Source organism: Anolis carolinensis, chromosome 1 (assembly GCF_035594765.1).
Source record: "Anolis carolinensis isolate JA03-04 chromosome 1, rAnoCar3.1.pri, whole genome shotgun sequence".
NCBI lineage: Eukaryota > Metazoa > Chordata > Lepidosauria > Squamata > Dactyloidae > Anolis > Anolis carolinensis.
In genome coordinates, this window is record NC_085841.1 from 224,143,791 (window position 1) to 224,170,955 (window position 27,165).

Sequence of the window (27,165 nt, forward strand, 5' to 3'; positions counted from 1 at the left end):
TTAAGCTGCGTCGAACTGCATTATATGCGTCTACTTATATAATGTCCCATAGATTGGAGTTTAACTGCATTTAACTGCATTATTCATGTCTACACTAACTATATAATGTAGTCCCATATAATGGTGTTAAGCTGTATCAAACTGCATTATATGGGTCTACTTATATAATGTCCCATAGAATGGAATTTAACTGCATAGAAGGGGGTTTAGCTGCATTGAACTACATTATATGGGTATACTTATTTAATAGGAGCCCCGGTGGCGAAGTGTGTTAAAGCACTGAGCTGCTGTACTTGCAGACCGAAAGGTCGCAGGTTCAAATCTGGGGAGTGGAGTGAGTGCCCGCTGTTAGCTCCAGCTTCTGCCAACCTAGCAGTTTGAAAACATGACAATGTGAGTAGATCAATAAGTACCGCTCCGGTGGAAAGGTAATGGCGCTCCAATGCAGTCATGCCGGCCACATGACCTTGGAGGTGTCTATGGATTTCTGGGAGTTGAAAACATCTGGGGAAACCCTGGTTGAGAACCACTGCAATATACAGTTCAGGTGGTTGTTTTTTGTTGTTGCTGTTGTTTCATGCCTGGGAGCTTCCTGCTATCAAGACAGAAAAGATGGAAGAATCAATATCTCTCATTAGGTAACGGTGCTCCATGCAATCATGCCGGCCACATGACCTTGGAGGTGTCTATGGACAACGCCGACTCTTCAGCTTAGAAATGGAGATGAGCAACAACCTCCAGAGTCAGACATGACTGGGGAAACCTTTACCTTTTACTTATATAATGTTCCATATAAAGGAGTACAACTGCACTGAACTGCATTCTATGGGTCTACACTGACTATATCATGCTGATTCAAACTGTACTATATGGCAGGTTATATATGAATGCTGAACACTGGCCAGGAGCCAAGCTTTGCTCCTGTTTCTGCTTTAGGAGTGGCCCAGTTTGTGTTTCATCTAAGTTCTCCACTACAACTCTCATCACAACTGCTAGCAGGAGCTTCTGGGAGTTCAAAAACAAACCTATTTCAGGAAACGACGCAGGGACCTCTTGGAATTGAAACCGAAAGCAAAGCAAGGCTCAGCTGGCCTTGCCTTTCTCCGGCTCCTCCCCTTTCTTTCCTTCCATGTGACGATTTCTTGGAAAAGAGCAGCAGTGCTTTCTCTCTCCTGCTTGGCCATCTCAAGACTTTCCCCTGCAGCTGCGACTTTATCAACTGCTGCCCCGGTAAGTCTGGATTGTGGCTCCTCTTTCCTAGGAATTCCTAAAAAGCTGCTCTTGCCCTTCCCTGCTTTGTCTGCCGAGTTCCTCCTTCCGCAAAACCCAGCCCTTTAAAAGTGAAACCAAAAGGGTTTTCCTTGGGGTGCATCTACACTGCAGCATGAATGCAGTTTGACCCTACTTGAGGGTGATTTGGGGCGAGTCCCACTCTCTCAGCCTCAGAGGAAGGCAAAAGGAAAGCCTCCCTGTGAACCAAGTTTTGCATAGAGTTCCCATAAGTTAGAAATGATCCCAACAGGGAGGAACAGTATAAGGTTCCAGGCTAGTTTCATATTTTAAAAAACAGTGTTTCTTTTAAAAGAAATCTATCATAGATGTTAATAAAGAGTGTTGAGATTCCCTTTTCCTAATGAGAGATATTGATTCTTCCATCTTTTCTGTCTTGATAGAAGGAAGCTCCCAGGCATGAAACAACAGCAAGAACAAAAAACAACCACCTGAACTGTATATTGCAGTGGTTCTCAACCTGGGTGTCCCCAGATGTTTTCAACTCCCAGAAATCCTAACAGCTGGTAAACTGGCTGGGATTTCTGGGACTTGTAGGACAAAACACCTGGGGACCCACAAGTTGAGAACCACTGGTAGAGTGTTTCTTCTTTTATGTCTGCTGGGGGATTGGTATTCACTTCCTGAGACTTTTACTTTTGATTTTAGTTTACTTTTTTTCATGTCATGAGTGACTTGAGAAACTGTGAGTCGTTTCTGGTGTGAGAGAATTGGCCGTCTGCAAGGACGTTGCCCAGGGGGTGCCTGGGTGTTTTTTTGATGTTTTTATCAAATGACAGGAAAGGAGATTCCACCTGAACATTGGGAAGAACTTCCTCACTGTGAGAGCTGTTCAGCAGTGGAACTCGCTGCTGCAGAGTGTGGTGGAGGCTTGTACTTTGGAGGCTTTTAAACAGAGGCTGGATTGCCATCTGTTGGGGTTGCTTTGAATGTAACAACAACACATTTTATTGATTAGCCCATCAGCTGTATCAAAACATTTAACACATAGACATACAACTTACAACTCACAGTTGCTTTGAATGCAGTTTTCCTGCTTCTTGGCAGGGGGTTGGACTGTGATGTTTATGTATTTCTATCTGTTATTTTTATTATTAACTGCATTTCTATACCGCTTTTCTCACCTGGGGGGACTCAAAGCGGTTTGGTAAAAAAAAAGAAAAAGGTAAAGGTTTTCCCCTGACGTTAAGTCCAGTCATGTCTGACACTGGGGGTTGGTGCTCATCTCCATTTCTAAGCCGAAGAGCCGGCGTTGTCCGTAGACACCTCCAAGGTCATGTGGCCAGCACGACTGCATGGAGCGCCGTTACCTTCCCGCCGGAGCGGTACCTATTGATCTACTCACATTGGCATGTTTTCGAACTGCTAGGTTGGCAGAAGCTGGAGCTAATAGCGGCCGCTCACACCGCTCGCGGGTTTTGAACCTGGGACCTTTCGGTCTGCAAGTTCAGCAGCTCAGTGCTTTAACACACTTCGCCACCGGGGCTCCTTGGGTTTACAACATAATAAATGGTACAATTCAATGCCTTACATATATAATAAAATATATATATCACATACTTAAATCAAAAACACACAGCTGTAGATTAAAACAATTCAAACTATAAAAACATCAAACATAGACATATGTATGAAACATATTACAGCAATTAACATAGATCCCTTCTCTTCGCCCACCACTGTTCTATAGAATATGGAAGAAAGTAACATTCAAGGAACACTTGTAAATAAAATGGAACCACTTAAAGAACCAGCACAATTCAAGGTAAGTTTTGACAGATACTCCTACAGTTTCCATTGGAACAGTCAGTGTTGTGCATGAAAGATAATATTTGTGTATTTCTGGCTTTATTTGGCAGAATGCAGAGAAAACTGAAACTCCAAGAGCAGTTGTAAAAAAGACAGGAAGTCTCACAGAGCTGGAAGCACTGATGGCAAATACTGTAAATACTCATGTAGCTCTAGCTAAACAAATTCAAAGCTTTCTACCTTCATTTTTATGTTTCATCCCAAACAGGGAATTTACTGGGCTTTCTGTTTTTTTACTTTGTATGGGGAAAGAGTTACCACATCCCTTTTTTTGGTGTGTTAAGAGTTGGGTTGCACAAAGGAATATTTTTTAAATTTTCCTTTTAATTTCTGTGTGTAGAGCATTGAAGAACATAAGACTTCAGATCTACTTACAAATGAAAACGGAAAACAGAGAGAATTAGAAAAACTGAAGGTGAGCACAGTAGATGTGGAGGATAAACACTGCATCTGTATGTGGCATTTTTTATTTACTTTTTGAAATGTCTGCCAGCAGTGTTTTGTCAGAAGGATTGAAATGTCTGCTGCGGGATTTTGGTTGTGAAATGATGTATAGTTTCCAAATCACGACCTCCCTGAACCTCTGCAAGCTGGATAGCAAGTGTCCCAGAAACAAGCAAAATACAGCAGAGTCCTTTCACAGCAAAAGCATGCTTCAACCCATCTTATCAGCAGAGTTCAACTGCCAGCATCTGACCTTATCTATACACTAGTAAACCCACGGATTCAGGTTTTCATTCAAAATATCTAGAGGCCTTAATCTTCACAGTTGCAATGTAGACAAATATACAATCAGGATATGCAACTCCAGAAACAGATCTTGATAAAATAATAAAATGGAAAGTAGAGAAGGAGAAAGGAATAATGGGATTCATATATAAAATTATCATGGAAAAACAATATAACACAAAACACACCCTGATAGAAGTCTGGAAGGAGGAATTAAATTGCAACGAGAGAGAAATAGACATTTGGATAAAATCAATAAATAAAATTAAACATTTAAAGATAAAGAAAATGCAACAGAAAATACTTACAAAATGGTACAGAACTCCGGTGCAATTGGCTTATATAACGGAAACCTACCCAAAACAATGCTGGCATAATTGTGGGAAAACTGGAACCTATACCCACATGTGGTGGGAAAAGCGAAAAAATCCAAAGATTCTTTAATATAATTAAGAAAGAGATGGAAGAGCTACTGGGGATAAAAATAGACTGGAACAAAAGACAAATTTTTGTTCAAAAAATTGAAGGCAATGGGGAACTTAAAGAATGGGAGGAAACAATAAAACATGCTAGATGCAATTAAAGCCTCCGTTGCCTTAGGATCGAAGGACCAAAAAAAATGGGATACAAAAACCTGGTATAAATATTTAGCTGACTACCTACTTCAAGGCTATATTAGTGAAAGGAAAAGCTACTATAAGTTGGGCGAAACCAAAAAGATCTGGGAGGTAAAATGGAAGGGCCTCATTTTCAGGATAAGGGGGAAAGATAAATATAAGGAATTAAATAAGATTATCCTCATGATTGAACAACTAAAATAAACATAGTAAGAGTAATAAACTGTTCCCATGGGTAAGAGGTAGGGAGGGAGAATGAAAGGTGGGGACATATACATGCTCAATTATACTTAGGTATAAATTTTCAATAGTATTTTTGCACCCTCGTACTACGTAAGGATAGGTTCATAGCTGATAATGGGGAGGTGGCGGGATTGGGGAAAAATACTGGTATTTTGATTGTAGAATATCATGATTGTATGTTTCTATGTGTGTGTAAGCATATATATATATATATATATATATATATATATATATATATATATATATATCCCACAATAAAAAAGCACAAAAAAAAAGGATATGCACACGCACTTTCCTTATACAGTAGAGTCTCACTTATCCAACGTTCTGGATTATCCAACGCATTTTTGTAGTCAATGTTTTCAAAACATCGTGATATTTTGGTGCTAAATTCATAAATACAGTAATTAAAACATAACATTACTGTGTATTGAACTACTTTTTCTGTCAAATTTGTTGTATAACATGATGTTTTGGTGCTTAATTTGGAAAATCATAACCTAATTTGATGTTTAATAGGCTTTTCCTTAATTCCTCCTTATTATCTAACGTATTCACTTATCCAACGTTCTGCTGGCCCATTTATGTTGGAAAAGTGAGACTCTACTGCACTTGCAAACAATCAGAGTAATCTAATAGTCACATACAGAATAGATGCTCCATTCCACAGAGTAATCTAATAGTCACATACAGAATAGATGCTCCACTGAGTCACACAGGAGAGAGAAAGATGGATTATTTCATCCTCCTTATATAGCCACCTGCTTATAGGTCATCAGTAAGGAACACTGGCTGATGCAACCCCTTTGCAATAACTTTCACACGGTTATGACTTGGCTATTACTACACCTCCTTAGATATTGTATCTTGACATTCACAGTCATTACCTGGGTGTTATCAATATACCATAAGTTCATCCAACAGTATTTATCTTTGAATAGAAATGCAGTGCCATTTCTAACAATGTCACCTATCTATTTTCCATTTCTAAGGAGAATGTCAAAACAGCTGAAAATCTGAAGTCGAACACGCTACTTTTAAAACTTGCTGCTGATGAAAGAAGGAGAAATTCTTTGGATAAGCTGAGAGAACTAAAGGATCGGGAAGATAAGATAGCTCTGGAGATAATAAAAACCCAAGAGGAAGCTAGGGTAATAAATAAATGTATTCTTATACCAGCATCTCTTTTAAAAGCACAAAAGAATTGATGTGGGGAAATGTGTTTGCAGAGTGGAATTGAGCTACAAATCTGCAATATCTTTTGGAAATTCTGTGCATAGGTTGTAGTTAGACTGACTGTATCATGCTCAACTTTATTCTCTTTCATTTTCTGCCATGTCTCAGGAATGACATCCTACATTAAGAATAGTTTTGAAGGCTCAAATTTTACTCCTAGAAATGCAGATTAATATAAAAAGCTCCTTTATTCTGAGTCAGGCCAGTAATCTTATGTAGCCCAAGATAATCTGCTCCCACTAACAGCAGCTTTTCAAAATTTGAGAGGTTTCATACCCTGAGATCCCTTGCCTTCCTAGTGGTCTCCGATTCAAGTATTAAATCTGTTCAGCTTCCAAAAACAGAAAGGATTCGATGTGTTCAAGGTGGTATCAGAATTCTCTGAAACTTTTTCAGCAAGACACAGACTTTTTTCTTTACAAAATTAGAACATTTTGATAAAGGACAAAATCTTGAAACGGTGAACCACAAATCTGGCAGTCATATATAATTCCCACTTTATATATGATGCTGATAGTGCTTTTGTGTTGCAGTGGCTCCATGTAGGAGCTATAAAAATGAGAAAGCACTAATATGTTCCTTAAAAGGCCACTGTTATGTGGGAGTTTGCTCTAAATTAAGCTTGAGGGGGTTGGGAGCTACAGAAATCAATCAAAAGTCATGAAGCAAATGTTTGTCTAGGGAGTTTCTTAGTACAGTGGAACCTCTATTTAAGAGTGTCCCAACTTAAGAGCATTTTGAGTTAAGAGCAGGTACTCGGCCCAGGTTTTGTTGATACATAAGAACAGCATTTTGAGTTAAGAGATAGCTCCAGAGGGAGCGCTAGTGCCAGAGCTTTAGGGCTTCAAGGAAGCAGCTTCCATTCCTCATATCTTGTCTGTTTTGGGAGATTGTTGTCTGCTTTGCTCTTGTCTGCTTTGAGGAACTTTGGGTTAGTTGATTTTGTCTGGTTTTTATTCCAGGTATGTTTGGCTTCATGAAGAGAGAGAGAGAGAGGGAGATGGAGCAAGAGAGGGAGGGAGGCTGAAATGAGAACAGTATGAAGAAAATATTGCTTCTGCCTTTTCACTTTGTGCTTCCTTGCCACAACTTTGTTCTTCTACTATTTTAAAGCTGCTCTTTCTTTCTTTTTATTGTTTTATGTGAATGTGCAGGTTTGGCTGTGCTGTTACATTTGTTGCCTCAGATGTTCTTCCTTACCACAACTTTGTCATTCCACAATTTTAAAGATTCTTTTAAATGTTATTTATAAAGTACATTTTCTTTTAAAAAACATGTAACAAAAAATTGAGAGAATTTCAGGGGGCCATAAAAATGTAATAGCACTTAAATGGAAAAATCAACTTTGAGATAGGAGTGTTTTGAGTTAAGAGTTTGGTCATGGAATGAATTAAACTCTTAAGGTATCACTGTATAAAGAAACAGTCATATCTTGCAAATAAAAGTTATGTTCTTACTAAAAATCTAGAAATAAAACAAGACCCTCCATTTATTGAACCCACTAGCAGGAAGCAAATTCAGGGATTCCAGTATTTAAGAGTTGGTCTCTTGACCAACATATTGGTTTGGAATTGAAGATCCATGCATGTATTCAACTTCCTATTGACATTTCCACTGGTTAAGTCAAAATAGCGCTGATTTTCAGTTACAGTAGAGTCTCACTTATCCAAGCCTTGCTTATCCAAGCCTCTGGATTATCCAAGCCATTTTTGTAGTCCATGTTTTCAATATATCGTGATATTTTGGCGCTAAATTCGTAAATACAGTAATTACAACATAACATTACTGCGATTGAACTACTTTTTCTGTCAAATTTGTTGTAAAACATGACGTTTTGGTGCTTAATTTGTAAAATCATAACCTAATTTGATGTTTAATAGGCTTTTCCTTAATCCCTCCTTATTATCCAAGATATTCGCTTATCTAAGCTTCTGCCAGCCCGTTTAGCTTGGATAAGTGGGACTCTACTGTATTTTCCTATCATTCCTCCTAATCTGTTCCAAAGGCTGGGCAGGAGGGTGGAACGTGGTTGGAAGTGGCACAGAGTCACAGGAAACAAACACAGAGGAAGTGAAAAATCTGCCTCGGTCTATATTGTGTGCCGCTAAATCAGGCCCTGTCATTCACACCCAGTCCTTTGAGAGAGAGAAAAATCACAGTGATGTTGGAAGAATTTCCATGTGTGGCGTTGTTGCTGGTTGCCCTCAAGTTAGTTCTGACTTATGGTGACTTTGAGATGGGTTTTGTAGCCATGGTCTGTTCATCGGAGGAATTGCCGTGAGTCTGAGAGGATGTGACTTGTCCAAAGTTACCAAATGGGTTTCCATGGCTGAGTATGGATTTAAACTCTAGTTTCCAGAGTTGTAGTCAGACTCTCAAACCACTACACCGGTTTACCTTAGTTTTATTTTCATTATCTACTGAGGGGACTAGGTTTATTGATCTCCAAAATAAAACTGGAAAGGGAAGAAGAAAATCTGGGATTTGTTGGTAGTTTAGATGCGCCCCTTGGTTTCTCTCTTTTCTTGATACAAAAGAACAGAAGGACAGGAGCACTGTTCTGATTTTGTTGGTATAGTTTTATTGAAATAGTCCAGGTTCAAAAAAATTCTAGAATTTGGAGAGCTTTTTGGTTTTAGTAAAAGATTCAAAATGATTGCTTGTTGGTGCTATTTTTTGTGTGCACAAAAACAGTCTTCTTTTAACATCAGGCATGTCTGCTTAAAAATGTATGCTTTCTGTCTTATTTTACAGGTGAAATTTTCTGAGATAAATGAACAAAATGATCAGTTGAAAAGGGAAATCCAGGCCCTTAAAGCCAGACGTGAAGCAAAAAATGCTAAGTGTGAAGAATTTGCACAAAGCTATCGGGTAATTTTTTTGATCAGTGAACCTTGAAAAGGATATAACCTTTCCACATTTGCAGTTTTAACTTTTGCAGATTTGATTAAACATGTTTTCTCTAGGAATCTTTACGGTCAACTTCCTTCAGTCATGCTGGAGGAACCTAAAGATTTTTAAACTTTTGCTGAATCCTTTCATTTATTCTTTTAAAAACAAGTGAATGTCTGTGTGATTACAATATAATGTAAGTTCTAAATGCTTTTAAACAAATCAGTGATAAAAAAAAGAAAAGGATATAACTTTAGTCATCATAATAAGAGGGTGTGAATTTTGGCGAGATTATGATGGGACTGAGTTGATTGAAACAAATTGCTGCAATTTTAAATCTTCGTTACAGTTAGTCTTGCAGATGTCAATTTATGCAATTTTAAGGCTGCCCGCGGTGGCACAGCAGGTTAAACCCTTGTGTCATTTTATGGGCTTTTAGAAACTCATGATCTAGTGAGTGTTGGATCTAGATGTGAGAAACCCAGGTTTAATCCTGACTCAGTTGTAAAGCTCAGTAACAGTCCAATCAGTGTACTGTACAGGTGTCTTGAGAAAAGCACCATCCCAACTATTCAGAATTGTTGCCAGACTAAAATGCTACTCAGAGCAACTTGAGAGAAAAAGTGAGAATCAGCTTGTAAATGACACCATAGAAAATATTGATGAAGCTACCGTAGTACTCTGTACGGGTTACATGATACACTTAAATCTACATTGAAATGTATGAAGAAAGAAATCCCAGGTGAACAGTTGCTTCAATGCCATCAAGTTGAGCCCCTAACTGTACCCATCCCCAATTTCTTTGGGATCCTAGTCAGGGGGAATTCTTCCCACCGCTCTTGTAAAACTGTAAATGTTTAGTTTCTTACAAAAGAAAATTGGAGAGTGCCCCTTGTAATTTATGCATTGTATTTAAAATAATTGTGTTTCCACTTTAAAATCTTATTGTCACAAAAGTCTTGCTGTGACATGATAAAAAATTCTTAAATTTATTATCGAATTAAATTTCCCATCCCAATTCAGCAGATACAAAAAATGATCACAGTGGGTGCAGGTGTATTTTATGAAGTGCAGTAAGGGGAGGGGGCTGGTTTACAAAATTTTATTCCATGGGTTTGAAGTTCTTGTGTCCTTCTCCTTTGTACAATTACATCTGCATCCAGTTCTTCAATAATAAGTGTGCCTTAGTGCTGTATAATGTGATGTATTCTGCTTGCAATCACTGTAGCCTATTCTTTTTCTAAGCAAACATTTGCTGACATATTGAATCATGTGGGCTCTAAGGCCTAAGAACAGATAGGTAGAATCTTTGGGGCCTATATGTGATTGTAACCTAACAGGTAAATAATTTGATTTGTTACTTTTACTCTCGGGAATTGACACTTTTTTAAACCTTTGTTTTGGTTTTTAAAATGTAGGTGAGAAAGGCCATAGCAGAGAAAAAAATGAAGTGTACACAGCTGGAGATTATCAAGAACCAAGATGACGATATGAACAATAACATATCCTGCCTTTTCCATATAGCTCCAAAAATCCCATTCAGGCTGAGCGAACAAGAAGCTGTCATCACATTTGAACAAGAAAGTGGTATGGGGTGTTCACATATAAGAGTATTCATTTTTAAGCAAGAATGTTTGGTTCTAATCAGGTAGCTGCTTTCTTCTGGCAGGAACAGCTTAAGGCTAATTCATATTTTGACAGCCAGCAACTTAATCAGGTGGTGTAGACCAAGATAGCCCTGTCTCAAATAGTTTTATGATTCTTGCTAAATATCATAAATCAAGTTACTTACTAATGGTAGTAAATACCCTAAAAGCTAAGCAAGAGCAGCCCTGGTTAGTACTTGGATGAGAGACTTCCAACATTTCCTAAGAAAACCCAGTGAAGTTAATAAGATTGCCATCAGGGAACTCAAAATTTGTTCAACCAAAAGGGTACTGAAAGGTAAAGTTAATCTGCTGTTCTGGATAAGTAACTATTAGAGGTGTGCGCGAAATTTGTCTCATGTTTCATTTGTGCATCTGTTCCGTATCATCCGTTCGGATGGCACAAAACAAAGACCTCAAATGAAACAAAAACGGCCTCGAAAAGAAAGGCAGGTGGGACGAATATCGGCTCCTGTCGTGTTTTGTCTTTCAAGAACAGACTTAAGACACTGTGGTAAGTACAATAGAGTCTCACTTATCCAACATAAACGGGCCAGCAGAATGTTGGATAAGCGAATATGTTGGATAATAAGGAGGCCTTAAGGAAAAGCCTATTAAACATCAAATTAGGTTATGATTTTACAAATGAAGCACCAAAACATCATGTTAGACAATAAATTTGGCAGAAAAAAGTAGTTCAATGCGCAGTAATGCTATGTAGTAATTACTGTATTTATGAATTTAGCACCAAATTATCACGATATATTGAAAATATTGACTACAAAAATGCGTTGGATAATCCAGAATGTTGGATAAGCGAGTGTTGGATAAGTGAGACTCTACTGTAAATGAAAACTGATTTACTTCAGCAACACATAAAGTACAGTATACTCAGTGAAATAATGCAATAGAAAGCCAGGAAGTCTTACTTCAGACAAAGAAACAGCCCTAAATCCAGATGCAGACTTGGAGTAGACACACAGAGTGAAGGCATTCGAGTCAGTTTGTTACCAGCAAGAGCTGGCTGCACCTGGTTCTGCTTTATAGCTCTGGGTCCTCTCACAGCTGCTAGGGCAGTTCCTAATTACTCAGCTGCATTTCTGACAGCTAATCTAGCTGAATGACATCTCTGCTCTGTTTTCTTTTGCCTCTCCTGGAATGAGGGTACTAGTAAAGTCTCCTCAGATTCCAACTCACCTTCAGATTCATGAACACTTTTCTGCTCCTCTTCTGAAGAAGAGGAATCCCTGACAGCTCCAAGCCTGCCTTTTGGATTGATCAGCTGTAGGCCCTGTGGGGCCCAGCTACTGGGCCTACGGGTGCAGGCTTTGGGCCTAGGTACCCAGCCCTCGCAGGACTTACAGTCGAGTGCCGAGTAAGGAGTGATCCTTACACGGCACTTGACTGTAAGTCCTGCAAGGCCTGCCTAGGCCCGGCCCAAAGCCTGGCACAGGCCTGACTGGGAGTAGGGCAGAGATTGGGGGTGGCTGAGTTGTCCTGCGCCTTCCCCCTCCCTTTGTCCATTTGAGTGGCGCTGGCTGCTGCTGTGGCCTTGGCCAGCACCTCCCCCCCCTTTGAAAAAACAAACAAAAACAAAACTGATGGCTGACCTCCCAATTTTGGGAGCTCGGACAAAAACAGGGCTTCAATGAAAGCCGAGGCACAAAACAGAACAAGGTAAGTCCTGAAAGCCCATATCTAGTACCTATATCAACATTGGCAGCACTGAAAGAAAAGCTTCAGACGTATTGCTTTCGGAAATGTCTTTATAATTTAGGGTCATTTTGTTCTTTCTGTTGTCCCAAGTCTTAGGATATTAACTTTGTCAAAAGCTTTGACTATTAGCAGAGTTGGTCTAATGCAGTGGTTCTCAACCTGGGGTCCCCAGATGTTTTTGGCCTTCAGCTCCCAGAAATCCTAACAGCTGGTAAACTGGCTGGGATTTCTGGGAGTTGTAGGCCAAAAACATCTGGGGACCCCAGGTTGAGAACCACTGGTCTAATGGTATGGGTGGAATAACTTATTCTTCACCAACAGACAGCCTACTTCAAACCTATGTTTGACTGTAGACCTTGCATCCGTGGCCGTCTTATCTTTTCCATGATGAAAATGGTAAAGCAACATTTCAATTTAAGAAAAAATACATAGCTCAGTAAAGTTGCACTAAAGACTATGTTAGCATGTCTTCAGCATTCTCAGAACTAAACTGAACAATGGAATAGTTCTTAATTGTGTGTTAAAATGATTTTGCAACCATATCAAAATTCTAAAAGCATTGAGACAAAACTCACATTTCTTTCTTCTGTAGCACTAGCTATTTTCTGTAGTACTCAACTGTGGCATTGGTAATAAATTAAGAATGAGTTTGTGATAACCACCTGGATTTTTCTAACCCCCCTGAACAGTTTTTCACTCCTTAGTAGCTACTGCTAGAATCTTGTTAGGGAAAACAAGCAACTGAACACGTCACTGAACTGATTAAGTAGAGAAGGGGAACTATACTTATACAGTGGGCCAGTGTGTCCTTGGAAGTTCAGTTCTGGGATCTGCTGCAGATAGGAACAAATACAGATGATCACACCCCATATTGTGAAATGTTGGTGATGTGAACTCGTACATCTCAGTGTGTCTACATTCACGGTGATGCCATTTACTAATATGGGATGCAAGAACATATGAGCACTGGAAATTGAAGCTCTGCATCCCATGGATTCAGAAGGCCAATTGTATACTTGCGTATACAGGTATGGTTTTCCTGTGTATGTTTTCTACCTCATGCTCTTGACATTTGCAATAGCATGGACCGCAGTGGTATAATGTGGGAGGTGACTAATAGCAACTTTTGGAAATTGGGACGTACATGTCACATCTTCCCTTATACACAAATGTCATAGGTTGTGGCATTGTAAGTTCCTCATCATTTTAAATTATGTCACCACATAACTTGTGCGTTTTTAAACCATCCTTATGGAAATGTATTTACATGTTATCCTTCAGTTGCCCAGGGACTGATTACAAAACATCGTCACACTGTGAAGCTGGAAAATGATGAGGTATTTCTGCGAGCTATGCCTGCTACTCTAGAGACAGGACTAACATTTGAGGTAAATGAATTACCATGAAAGCTTCTTAATGTATGCTACAGTGAAGTTAACACTCTATATATGCACCAGTGGCTGCAAATATGGTTTTGTAAGTAGCTATAATCTTATGTACACCTTTCTAGTTGGATGGTGGGGTATCTTATGTTAACGCTGCATGGCCCATGAAAGGAAGGAAAGAATTTTATCTGAATTTTCCATTCCCTGCCTTCAAACATTGACATTTCTAGTGAGTTACATTCAAGTAAACCCTATCCTTAAATGGAGTTGAATCCTAATAAACTCCCTATAGGAAGTTACATTCAAATAACACGAGTCCCCCCCCCCCCCCATTTTTTAAATAAATAAGGTGTTTTCTTTTACCTAATGACTATGGTGAGATGTTTTGTGCCTACAGTGTCAGTGTTACTGGCTTCTAATTTTAGTTCAGATAAGGATTTTTCATAGACAAGTTTAAACTTTTATGAACAAAGAGCCTGGCCATATATTAGCTGATCTAGTCTTTGGAAATGTTCCTGCTTTGGTTTACAGCTTCCAGAACTCACCAACTAATCTGATTACTGTCCATGCTGGTAGGTGATAGTGGGATTCATACGTAGTCTAAAAGGTAACTTATCAATGTTTACTCAGGTCATTATGGACATTGTTTGTGCATAGCCATAGACACATAATGTCGCACAGCTCAGCACACTGCTGTTCCTTTTAATCAAGATCTTCATTAAAGCAGCAAGTGTTGCTGGACTCATGTGACTGCAGGTAGCCACATGGTACAAGGTACATTACACATAGCAGTCGTTGTCATCCTTTTACTGTCTTATCTCTCCTCCATAACACTTCAGCCTATGTGTTGTAGAAGGCTTTAATGGCCGGAATCACAGGGTTGTTGTGTGTTTTCCGGGCTGCATGGCCATGTTCCAGAAGCATTCTCTCCTGACGTTTCGCCCACATCTATGGCAGGCATCCTCAGAGGTTGTGAGGGTGTACCTCATAACTTCTGAGGATGCCTCCCATAGATGTAGGTGAATTGTCAGGAGAGATTGCTTCTGGAACATGGCCATATAGCCCGGAAAACACACCACAACACTTCAGCCTATGCTCTCACACAACCATCTTACCTTGAAATGTGGAGAATTATTTAATCTCTGATAATCACAGTAAAGTTTGTTTATGTATTATCTTTCTATAGCTTTTTTGTTGCCCATTGTAGAGATGATGGAAATACGCTGTTGCTGGTGAAAGCACATGCTATATGACCAAGACATGTTTTGGTTTTTACCTCTTATAGATTAACAGGACTAAACCTCTGGTTTCTGTTTCACATTGTGTAATTTTGGACTGGATGTGTATTTTTTTTTCCAGCTCCATTCTAAGATCTCTCTAAGAAAGCTTCAAGTTTCTAACATCCCAGACCTAAATATCCCCAAGGAATGGATGAAAGACAAGCTGGAACTGCATTTTTGCAAAACTAAATTGGGTGGAGGAGTGCAGAAGGTGGCGTATGACCCACAGTCACAGATGGCTCTCATTACATTTGCGCAACCTCTAGGTAAATCCTAAAGATAACTTTTATTTGGCTCTCTTTTGTACTGTATTGTTTATACAGTCTTTTGATTTTGAGTTAGATTATAATTTGGCCTCTTGGCTTTAGATAGTTTGGACGAAACCAAGTTTCCTTAGATCAGTTCCATTTCAGGTTCTGATCTGAGTTGAGGACATGGTGACCAACAGGATGACTTGTGCCACTTCAAGTACCAGCCATTAAGCTACTGTAATACCATATACCAAAAGAAAGCTCCACTTGATCCAGTGGGTTTTCTCTTCGATACCAGGTGCTTCCATTTTTGCAATCTGCATTTTGGGTCATATTAAGAAAAAGTCACTTATTGATATTAACACTGCAGACTTACGTAGGGATGCTAGGCAGGGGAATGTCATTAGACCCAGGGAGGCTTACTTCTAAGTCAGTTACCCAGACATGTCTAGGTTTCACTTCAATTGTCTTAGAACAGGCATTCCTTGTCCTTGAATAAGCTGCATTTCTCAAAAACATATTCTTCTATTTTTTACTTTAGCTGCTAATGATATTGCACGTTGTGGGCAAATTCCTTTCTATACAAGTCAATGGATTTATCCAGTCATGGTATCCCCTATCATACAGAATCACCTGGAACAATTTCAGGTAAAAAAACAAACAACAACACTCCAATACCACAGGATGGGCTAACTGGAGAAGTGTTAGTATATTTCAGATCTGCAGTCAAACATAGGTGTGGTTCCCCTGAGCACAGTTTAAACCAGACTTGTCAGTAAGCGTGATAGATGTTAAGATTATTCCCCAACCTTTACAGAGAGCAATGGGTTTCTAGTAACAAGCCTTGAGAGCTAGAAGTGGCTTTCGAGTAGGAGGATCCATGTTAACCCTCCAGATGATGCTGGTCTGTAATTCCCAGCATTCCTTACCATAAAGTAAGCAGCCTAGAGCTACTTGGACTTTCAATCTAACAATATCTGGAGGGCCACATTATTTCCACCTCGTTCAATAGGAAAATGGTAGAATTGAGACACTCAGAATCAACTGTATATAATAAAGTCAAAATCCATTCAGCCAAGAATCAATGGCCATAATTCTGGTTCTTGTTACGTTTTTGTTTGGCTGGGGTGGAATTTCCTTACAACATTCGAGTTGCAGACCTTTTAATCTGTGCTTTTAACATATGCTTAATATGATGACATTTTTGTTTCCACAGAGTGCTAAAGTGCTTATTTTGAAAATTAGGCACATTGGGTTTGGATAGAGGGAGAGCCTTTAGCACCTGTTGAAACTTTATTTCCCAATCCAGATAAATTCGCAGGGGTAATTTTCATCAGGATCAAAGCAGGGAAGAAGGAATTACAGCATATATCCCAATGCTTATTCCCAACTAAAGTAGATCCATTGAATCAATGAAAGTTACAGAATTTATGAATTGGCCATGATTCAGTTGTGATAATTGTCAGAATCTCACCCCTATCATTGTGCTTGGTATTTTTTAAAAATTGTATCAAGTAATTGTTCATCTGAAGATGCCCACTAATTTGCCCATTAAAATTGAGACTCATAAATAGAAACTGTAAGGTTCCACAACATTATGTTCTTAATGCTGTTTTTTTTAACCTGTTGATTTAGGCATTCCTTTCAAAAATAGAGCACTGGAATGTAATGTGTGGCGTGTTCTTTGTTCCAGATATTCTCAGGGATTTCCAGAAAAACCATCTTGTTAACAGGAATCAAGGTAGAAGAGGAGGAAGAAGAAAGTGTGGAAGACATGATTGTGATCCATTTCCAGAAAGCCAGTAATGGTGGTGGGGAAGTTGAACATATCAAATATTCCTCAGAGGGAGCCAAAATTGCTTATTTTGAGAACGACACAGATGATGCGATATGAGAGTCCGAGGAAGAGGCTGAATCTTTGGCTCATGAAAGCCATGGCTCGTTTTCTGATTTTGTTAAGGGCTTCATAGAATAATACAATAGCATAGCTCAGAAAATTACTCTGGATAGTGTCGCTGATTTTTTAAATATTCTACTAGACTGAAGATGCAATTTTGTGCTGGTTTACTCAGATATTAACCCAAATGTGTTGAATGGGCTTCCTCTCAAGCAGTGTCCACAGGAATGCAGCTTAAATTATGTTGAAAGTGATGGGACTTGTTCAAGAATGAACACCTTGGTTCCAGTAGTTCCAATGCTTTGGATATAGATTTAAACCATACTTAAAGTTCCATTGAATCAATGGATGTAACTTCTTTATAGAGTTACATGGATACTTTAACATGGAGCTCAGGTAATTGATTACTTACACATACTACTGTACAAGCAGCTAGTTTATAACTGATTGTGTCATATATGGTTTTGATGTGAACACTGTGGATTGAGACTGTCAAAGAATGGGGCTACCTTTCTGATATGCAAGTAGTGGGTGTGATCTGTGTATTGATTGTTTGAAAGCAAACTATTTGCAGGTCCAAGGGGCAATTATAGCTCCAGTGACAACAAACACACAAGTAATTTTAGTGCAGAAAATAAAGCCACAATTGTATTGATTACACTTCAGGCATGGCCACCTAGTCATTGATGAACCCATGGTTCCCCCCATCACTTGGGCATGTATGTGTGAAGCAGACTCCTTCGCTGTGGCCCCATTACTCCTACTGTCCACACCCCCACAATCCCATGACAGACCATTGTTACTTGGGTCTACCAGCTTCCCAAATAATATCTTCCTGGATCTGAATCCCAAGCCAAACTGTCTAAAACAAATGTGTGATGAATTGCATACAAACAAGATGAGTAGAAAAAAACAGCCTTAGCACAGTGGTTCTCAACTTGTGGGTCCCCAGGTGTTTTGGCCTACAACACCCAGAAATCCCAGCCAGTTTACCAGTCTGGGGACCCACAGGTTGAGAACCACTGCCTTAGCATGAGGAAGCTTACTTGTGTACCCAAGAATGGAACTGGAGCTTCTCTGAGGTCCCGCCTAATTCCCAGTAGTTTTGATTCCATCAGCTGATATTTCTTGGGAAGGAAAGGAATGTCATAGCTGACTTTCTCAAAACTACTTCAGTAGTTACAGACTGATAGTCTTCCTCAAACATAGTTCGATGCAGCACACAAAAAGAGTTAAATGTAATGAGACAGATCTGAAGAGTGGATGGAGCGTGGGTACATTGGCAGGAGATCTTCCATTTCTCCTTACATGTATCACCTTGTTGAATCTAAAATTCCTGCTGTTAGATATGCGCTCACTTTCTAGATTAAGTTGCTTGGCATCTCTTTAGTATTCTAATTTTGGTTTGCTCCCCAAAATGATATTCCCATCAAAATTGGTACTACTGTATCTTTTTCAGTTATTGTTTCAGTAAGAGGTTTCTAAAAGATTATTTGCTCATCTGTTTTCATAGCCTGAGGTTTTCACTTAATAGATAGATCAGACTGAGCACAGTGTTTACTTCTGTAGGCTTACAACTTTGGTGTAAGTCCATACTTACAACTTTGGTGGAAGACATCTTCTGTAGAACTTAACTGTGTTGTTACAAACTAAGTCTAGAAGCAGCTTTTTCTAACAACTTGGTAACTCTTTAACATTCAGATAGCTCATTCATAGTTTAGCACAAAATGCTTGCATAGAAAAGAGATTGTCAGTTTCTGAAAATATTGCATGCTCAATTGCATAAAAAGTCTTAACTCAATTTCTGGCAGCATCTTCTGCAAATGTATTCCTCTGTGCAGCTCAGGGTCCAATTTTTTTCTGTTATCCAGAATGTTGGATAATCGAGAACGGTGGATAATCGAGAACGTTGTGAATAATCCAGAACGTTGGATAATCCAGAACGTTGAATAATCGAGAATGTTGGATAATTGAGAACATTGTGAATAATCCAGAATGTTGGATAATTGAGAACATTGTGAATAATCCAGAATGTTGGATAATCGAGAACGTTGGATAATCCAGAACATTGGATAATCCAGAATGTTGGATAATAATAATAATAATAATAACAACAACTTTATTTTTATATCCCGCCCCATCTCCCCGAAGGGGCTCACATGGGGGCATGCCCGGCGTCAATACAGCAATCATAAAACAGTAAAACAAAATTCCACATCCATAGACATCGACATCAAAAAACAGGCGTAAAAATCAGTGTACTACATCAAATATTAAAAACAGGAGGCTAAAAAACAGATCTGGGCCAAAGTTAGGGTAATCCAGATAATCCAGAACGTTGGATAATCCAGAACATTGTATAAGTGAGTGTTGGATAATCCAAGAACGTTGGATAATCCAAGAACGTTGGATAATCCAAGAACGTTGGATAATCCAGAACGTTGGATAATCCAAAGAGTACTTGTGCTTCACCAAAGTGCAATTCCTAGGATTCCACAGCAATAAGCCATGGCAATCCAAGCGGTGTCAAACTGCATTAAGCCTACAGTGTAGATGTCCCCCAACACAATCAAGGGTGAGAAGCACTGGAATGAGCACCCGCTGTTAGCCCCTGCTCCTGCCAACCTAGCAGTTCGAAAACATGCAAATGTGAGTAGATCAATAGGTACCGCTCCGGCGGGTAACGGTGCTCCATCCAATCATGCCGGCCACTTGACATTGGAGATGTCTATGGACAACGTCGGCTCTTTGGCTTAGAAATGGAGATGAGCACCAACCCCCAGAGTCAGCCACGTCAGGGGAAACCTTTACCTTGACCTGTCACATGCACATAGACACAAGGCTATGAAGCAGTGGTTCTTCACCTGTGGGTCCCCAGGTGTTTTGGCCTACATCTCCCAGAAATCCCAGCCAGTTTACCAGCTGTTAGGATTTCTGGGAGTTGAAGGCCAAAAACATCTGGGGACCCCAGGTTGAGAACCACTGCATAAAGAAAAGCTGAGTCTCCTGAGCCAGTTTGCCTCGCACATGCGCACACTTGTTTTTTCTTGCCTGGCTATCTCTTGCGCATGCGCACCTTGGTCGCAGCTAGAGAGAACTCCATTTCCCAGAATGCTATTTGCTCGACCATGCCCCCCCCTATTGGGGGGAAAACCCACGCTGGGGAAACGAAAGTAAACATCGCTGGGAGACGACGAAGCCGTGAGGCGATGGCAAGTGACTCCAGTCCGTTCTATGTCCGTGTCCGCGGTGTAAGGAGGGGGTAAGGGGACGGGGACAAAAAGGAAACTTTCAGAAGTTTCCCAGTGGGCAGAGTGATAAGGAAAGGGGGTAATAGCCATAACGCCAGTCCCTTCGGCTTCGGAGTGCTTAAGGCCTGTAAAGGTTTTAATTCTAGCCCTGTAGCCATAGATGAGTTAGTTGATTCTCTTCCTGAGACTCAGGGCCCCTCCACACAGCCATATAACCCAGAATATCAAGGCAGAAAATCCTACAGTATCTGCTGTGAACTGGATTATCTGAGTCCACACTGCCATATATTCCAGTTCAAAAATATTGGATTTTCTGCATTGATCTCCTGGGATATGTGGCTGCGTGGAAAGGCCCTGAGAAACACTGCTCTAGGCCCCCTCCACATTGCTGTAAAAAAATCCCACATTATCTGCTTTGAACTGGGATATATGGCGGTGTGGGCTCAGATAACTCAGGGCCCTTCCACACAGCCATATAACCCAGAATATCAAGGCAGAAAATCCTACAATATCTTCGCTTAACTGGGTTATGAGCAGAGTCCACACAGGCATATATTCCAGTTCAACGCAGAAAATAGGGGATTTTATTCAGCTGTGTGAAAAGGGGCCTCACTTAAAAGCAGATATTGTTGGAATTTCTGCATTGATGTTCTGGGTTATATGGCTGTGTGGCAGGGCCCCTAGTGTGATTTTTGAAAATCAATGACAACGGAAGCAACCTGCAGATAGTTTCAGACTTGGGGTCCTTCCAGACAGACCCTATATCCCAGGATCCGATGTCAAGTTTTCTGCTTTAAACTGTACACAGGGCCCTTCCACACCGCCATATAACCCAAAATATCAAGGCAGAATAACTCACAATATTTGCTTTGAACTCAGATAATGTGGATTATCTACCATGATGTTCTGGATTATATGGCTGCGTGAAAGGCACAGGCACCTACACCAAGTAGCTGGTAAGGCACCAGCACCCTTTGGCAGAAAAGGCTAAAGACCTTAAAAAACGACATTCCCATGATCCCATAACATTGAGCCATGGCTATTAAAGTGGTGTTAAACTGCATCCATTCCACAGTGTAGAGGCACCCCTAAAGGGCATGTAGGCCAGTCAAAATTATACGTTATGTAGTAGCCTTTGCATGCAGTTAGTTGTGCTGAATGCACAGCTGTTGGATTGGGGGGGGGGGGGAGGTATCATTTTTTGAGTTACAATTTTGAGGATTCTCCACCATTGAGATTGTAATCTGACAGATACTTTAAAAATATGGGTAATGCAAAGTTTCGGAAAGCATGTAATAATAATAATAATAATAATAATAATAATAATAATAATAATAATAATAGCAATAATCACAGTGTGACCTGCAGTCCATGATATAATGAATTGCCTGAATCAGACTTGAGACTTAGGCCCCTTCTACACTATCCTATATCCCAGAATCTGATCCCACATTCTGCTTTGAACTCAATTATATGAGTTTTCATTGTCAGATAATCTGGGATATATAGATAATCTGGGATCAGATCCTGGGATATAGGGCAGTGTAGAAGGGGCCTTAAGGGATCCATGCTATCTGTTTGTATTAGACAAATTGTATATAATTTCTTCCATTTGGTGGTATTGAGGTTTTTTTTGTTTTGTTTTTTGCTGTTCTAGTTATGTTTTCATTGGCGTAAGACAAAATAAAACCCAGTTTAATATCCCCCCTCTATTCTTATTGGACCACAGCAGTAAGTATTAACGTACTTCACCCCCAATAAAGCTTTGAGGCTATGACAGTCTCATCCAAGTGCACTAAAAAAAGAGTCAGTCTGCACTGCACCGGTTTTAGGCACCATGAACATCATATACTAAAGGCAGTGATCATTACATAAACTAACACTTCCAGCACTCCAGGCCTGAAAGCCTGTTAAAAATAGGCCTTTTGTCATCTTAGATTAACAGTGTGTGTATGGGGTGGCTGACCTGTCTCCTTGAGATTGTTTCTTCATTCTCTGAAATTGCAATTGTTGGCACAGTTCTGATTCCTCATCATTTTTTTCAAAAATAAAAACATTCCCAGAGCAAGCCTTGAGGGCTTTTAACATTACAGCAGTGGCCTGTCTCCTTTCTGAAGCCAGATTGCAGAGATGGACATTAAGTACCTTGTACAGGGATGTGGTACAAAACTGACTTAGGCTGCAAGATGTCAGCAGTTATTGATGATTTCTTCCCTCGAAAGCTTCTGTGCTGTCAAACAAAATTATGTACAAAATACCCCTGTGATCCCTCATGGCATAAGTCACTCCTGATGGCCGGAGTTTACCACTAAGTAACTAAGTTGGTTACTCTACTGTGAGAAGCATTCTTGCTGGTGACCCAATGCACTTTCTACTTGCTAATGGATTGCTAGGCTGCGACATTCCTTTTGTCCCGGAGAAGGACTGGAGTTTATTTCTTTGAAAAAGGTAGATGTCCTAAGTATATATGGAACTATGCCAATGTATGTGTGCTGTAAACTATTACATTTACTAGTTGTCTCAGAGAAATGCACAGACAGCTACACAAGAAGTGAGGACAATAAACACATTTCATTTTCATTTTCCCCTGCCACTGTCTTTAAAAGGAATTAGGCAAAATACAGTCTTATGAAAATATTATGCAACTGGATATGATGTCTATGAGGCAGATATTTTCTTTAGGTGTTAGTCCAAAGCTAGTCCTTAGGAATGAGAACAAAGTGTAACAGCAAATAGAAACCATGGTCTATAAAGAACGCCTAATGAAGGTTGGTTCCAGCCACTCTGAATACTGAAATCCGTCAATGCTCCAGCCCCATAGTGTCCCTTATATAAAATAACAAAGTCAGGTTGCTTCTATAATGACACTATAATCCAATTTGAAACCAGTTCCAAAGGAACCGGTTTTACACTGAGTTGATCATATTGACATGCCTGGAACCAGTTTGAGGCAGAACGGTGATGACATTTTTGACAGCATTCAGATTTTCCTGGGACTTTAAAAAAAGTGCTGTATCCCCCTTGGTGCGTGTTGCAGCACACATTGATGGGGGTGCATTTTGTGACCACCGCGGCCTTGGGTCGGCTCCGAACTGCATTATATAGCCAGAGTAGAAGGACTGTCAGTGTTTTATTTTTGATTTTTTTTTTTTACAATGAAGGGAATATTTCTAAGCTGTGTATGTTAGAATCTGTGGATGAAAAATTCTTGGATATGGAAGGCCAACTGTACTACACTTGGCAGAGAAGCAAGTCAAGATTTCACTAGTGTGAACAAATGGATAAGAAGCTTTTAACTGAATTTGGCAGGCTAGGGCTGCAGTCCACTGTGATGCAATGTAGTGTGTTGGGAAAGTAAACCTCAAAGTGGCATTATACTGAGTGTTAGACAAGGAATAAGGAGATAGACTAAGATCCTTATTAAGTGGTGGAGCTCATTTGGTGGACAGTCACCCTCTCAGTAAAATATTTTTCATAGGATTGTGATGTATATATATTTATACTATATAATTATAGCACTACTAGCTGTGCCCGGCCACGCGTTGCTGTGGCGAAGTATGGTGGTATGGGAAATAAAGTATTGAGGAATTGGTAGTAGTTAAGGTAAAGGGTAAAGGTTTTCCCCTGACATTAAGTCCAGTCATGTCTGACTGTGGGGGTTGGTGCTCATCTCCATTTCTAAGCCGAAGAGCCGGCGTTGTCCGTAGACTCCTCCAAGGTCATGTGGCCGGTATGACTGCATGGAGCGCTGTTATCTTCTTGCTGGAGCGATACCTATTCATCTACTCTCATTTGCATGTTTTTGAACTTTAGGGTTGGCAGAAGCTGGGGCTAATAGTGGGGGCTCTCTCTGCTCCCCCAATTCAAACCTGCGACCTTTCGGTCCAGAAGTTCAGCAGCTCAGCAATTTAACATGCTGCGCCATCAGGGGATATTATTTCCTAAAGGTTGTGAATATACAATATTTCTGATTTTTTTGTCTGTTGGAGGCAAGTATGAATGCTGCAATTAGGGAAAATGATTAGCATGTAATGGCCTTGCAGCTTTAAAGCCTGGCTGTTTCCTCCCTGAGTGAATTTTTTGTTGGGAGGTGTTAGCTGGCCCGGATTGTTTCCTCTCTTGAATTCCCTTGTTTTCAGAGTGGTGTTCTTTGCAATATTAATTAGATAATCTGTGGAAGAGGCCTAAGTGAAGCCTAACTCTGCCTGTCCCCTGGGGTGAGTCAGTTGCTAGGAGACCAAGTGGGTGGAGCTTAGCCTTCTAACTGGCAGCAATTAGATAAAAACAATTATTGCTCTCCCTCTAATTAGGACTTTATTTTTTTTTTCTTTTTGTTGTATCAACCTAGTGGTGTGGATGATGGGTTGTGTTGTCAAATTTTGAGGTTGAGGGGCCTGTAGTTTCGTTGTTTTGTCCACTGCCCTGATGCCATCACTCTTTTATATATATAGATAGATATTCCATGATTCTACCCTATAGTATCCTAGGATTTGTTATTTCAGGAGGGGTGTTTATAGTTGGCAACCAGAGACATTCTCTAGTACAGTGTTCCCCAAACTCTTGTCTGGACTCTTTTTTGTACTTCAGCTTCTAGAATCCCTGATCATTGGCCAAGGCACCTGAGGCTTCTAGAAATTGAAGTTCAAAATACCTGGAAGAGTTTGGGAATCATTCCTGCAGTATCTCTCACTAAGCACAAACCTTAGGATTCAGTAGAATGGAACCATGGCAAGTAAGATGGATATACCATCCATGATCTGATCTGATCTGACCATGGTGGTCCATGCCTTAGTTACCTCTAGACTGGACTATTGCAATGCGCTCTACATGGGGCTGCCTTTGAAGACGGGCCGGAAATTACAACTAGTACAGCGTTCAGCAGCCAGGCTTCTAACCAGAGCGAATTACAGGGCGCGTTCAATGCCTCTGTTTAAGGAGCTTCACTGGCTGCCATTTACTTTCCAGGCCCAATTCAAGGTGCAGGTTATCACCTACAAAGCCCCAAACGGTTTGGGACCCACCTACCTTAGAGACCACATCTCCCTCTATGAACCCACACGTTCTCTTCGCTCGTTGGGGGAGGCCCTTCTCTCACTCCCACCACCCTCACAGTCGCGGTTGGTGGGGACGAGAGAGAGGGCCTTCTCCGTCGTGGCCCCCCGGCTTTGGAACTCTCTACCTAGAGAGATCAGGCAGGCCCCTACCCTCCTCTCCTTCCGGAAGAGCTTAAAAACCTGGCTCTTCCAAAAGGCCTTCGATGTTTAGTTGTTGCTGGATTGATCTATCTGTCCATTCCATAATAGTCCCATTGTTGTTGTCTTGCCATTTTATACCGCACTTTATTGTCCATTCAACTTGAGATTTCCTTTTCCCATTTCGTAACACTCTGCATTTCGCCTGGGATCTACGAATTAGTCTCCTGTTTTTAACACTGTATCCTGCGTGTTGATTTTAATGATTGTTTTTATTGATGTTGATGTTTTTTACTGGGATAATTGTTTTATTGCTTTGTTACTGTTATTTGTTTGTTTTTATCGGGCCTGGCCACATGTAAGCCGCCCCGAGTCCCTTCGGGGAGATGGGGCGGGGTATAAAAATAAAATTATTATTATTATTATTATTATTATTATACAGTAAAGTCTCACTTATCTAACATAAACGGGCCGGCAGAATGTTGGATAAGCGAATATGTTGGATAATAAGGAGGCATTAAGGAAAAGCCTATTAAACATCAAATTAGGTTATGATTTTACAAATGAAGCACCAAAACAATCATGTTAGACAACAAATTTGGCAGAAAAAGTAGTTCAATATGCAGTAATGCTATGTAGTAATTACTGTATTTATGAATTTAGCACCACAATATCATGATATATTGAAAACATTGACTCCAAAAATGCGTTGGATAATCCAGAACGTTGGATAAGCGAGTGTTGGATAAGTGAGACTCTACTGTAACACTATTACTGCTTAGTGGGAATGGGCAACAAAGGAAGAGAAGTATGTATACAGTCCTGAATTTCTTGAAATATAAGCAGAATATAAGTGTACGAACTAAATAAAATGTGTAAAAGAAAAGAAAACAGAATGGCCTTGCTCATTATATAACATATTGGTAGAATACCCAGTCAGTTTTAAACAATTATTTTCACATTGATATTTTATTGGTATGAATTACTGTCTATATGTTTTTATCATATTTTTAATCTATTGTGCTCTAAATGTATGGTGATGGTGATTATGGCAATGGCAGCTAGCTAATCTGTTATACTTCCCAAAAGTCTTAGCAACATAAAATGTTTTCTCAACCATATCAGATAGTTGTTAAGTTCACTGGTGATGAAGCAGGATCCTTTTCTCTTCCAGAGGGAATCCAACATTTTTGTGAATAATTTGCATGGGGTTTCTGTGCAGCCAGAGCCGAGTGTGTATCCAGATGAGGCAGATTGTCCCTTAAGGGAAGGGAACAGTTATGGCAAGTCATCTGCTGGCTTAACTTCTGTTTTCAGCATCCCATTTGCTTCTTCACAGGCTACTGCACAAGCTGCCAAACCAGAAAGAACAATTGTGGTCTACGGTGTTCCAGATGGCTTTCTAAACACTGACATAATGATTGACATACTAATTATTCATTTTCAAAAGCAAAAGAATAAAGGTGGCGACGTGGAGGATATCATCTATCCCACATCAACACAAGGAGTGGCATACATAACATTTGAAGATAAAGGAGGTAATGTCAAGGGAATGAAATTGAATTTTGGATTGCTAATCATAAAGTAGAACTCTGTGGTTAACTCCTACATATTGGATACACTGATGTAACAGCTTCTGGTTGGAAACTTTTCACAGCTTGTAGGTTTTTCAGACATTTGTCCCACATTTAAACTTTAAAGGAGAGCATTTGTGTGGGTGTTTTATAATAG

The 27,165-nt window shown here is 40.0% G+C and overlaps 2 protein-coding genes and 1 long non-coding RNA gene across 6 annotated transcripts in view; 2 read left to right on the plus strand and 1 right to left on the minus strand.

Annotated features, from left to right (window-relative positions):
• The window catches only part of LOC134294652 (uncharacterized), a 32,043-nt gene extending 20,244 nt beyond the window's left edge, over positions 1-11,799 (minus strand). The window contains exon 1 of the long non-coding RNA XR_010001422.1: positions 11,660-11,799. This is a non-coding gene — a long non-coding RNA (uncharacterized LOC134294652). The remainder of the gene's footprint in view (positions 1-11,659) is intronic.
• Positions 1,061-17,651, plus strand: nmi (N-myc and STAT interactor). Its single transcript, XM_003225471.4, has 11 exons — positions 1,061-1,230; positions 2,981-3,055; positions 3,150-3,233; positions 3,440-3,514; positions 5,681-5,839; positions 8,679-8,795; positions 10,235-10,403; positions 13,460-13,566; positions 14,923-15,109; positions 15,636-15,742; positions 16,788-17,651. The coding sequence occupies exons 2-11, from the start codon at positions 2,984-2,986 to the stop codon at positions 16,986-16,988; spliced, it is 1,278 nt and encodes a 425-aa protein (XP_003225519.2). The 5' UTR covers positions 1,061-1,230; positions 2,981-2,983; the 3' UTR covers positions 16,989-17,651.
• A 2,425-nt stretch (positions 17,652-20,076) lies between these two features.
• rbm43 (RNA binding motif protein 43) overlaps positions 20,077-27,165 on the plus strand; it is a 240,285-nt gene continuing 233,196 nt past the window's right edge. Inside the window, exons 1-2 of one of the 4 annotated variants that reach the window (XR_010001419.1) lie at positions 20,077-20,242; positions 26,774-26,972. Coding sequence is in view for 3 of the 4 variants with exons in the window: in XM_016996297.2 (XP_016851786.2) it covers positions 20,120-20,242; positions 26,774-26,972 (322 nt within the window). In the remaining variant the exon portion in view is untranslated. Of the gene's footprint in view, positions 20,254-26,773; positions 26,973-27,165 lie in introns of all 4 variants that reach the window. The other 3 variants (XM_016996297.2, XM_016996298.2, XM_016996299.2) reach the window with 3 other exon arrangements.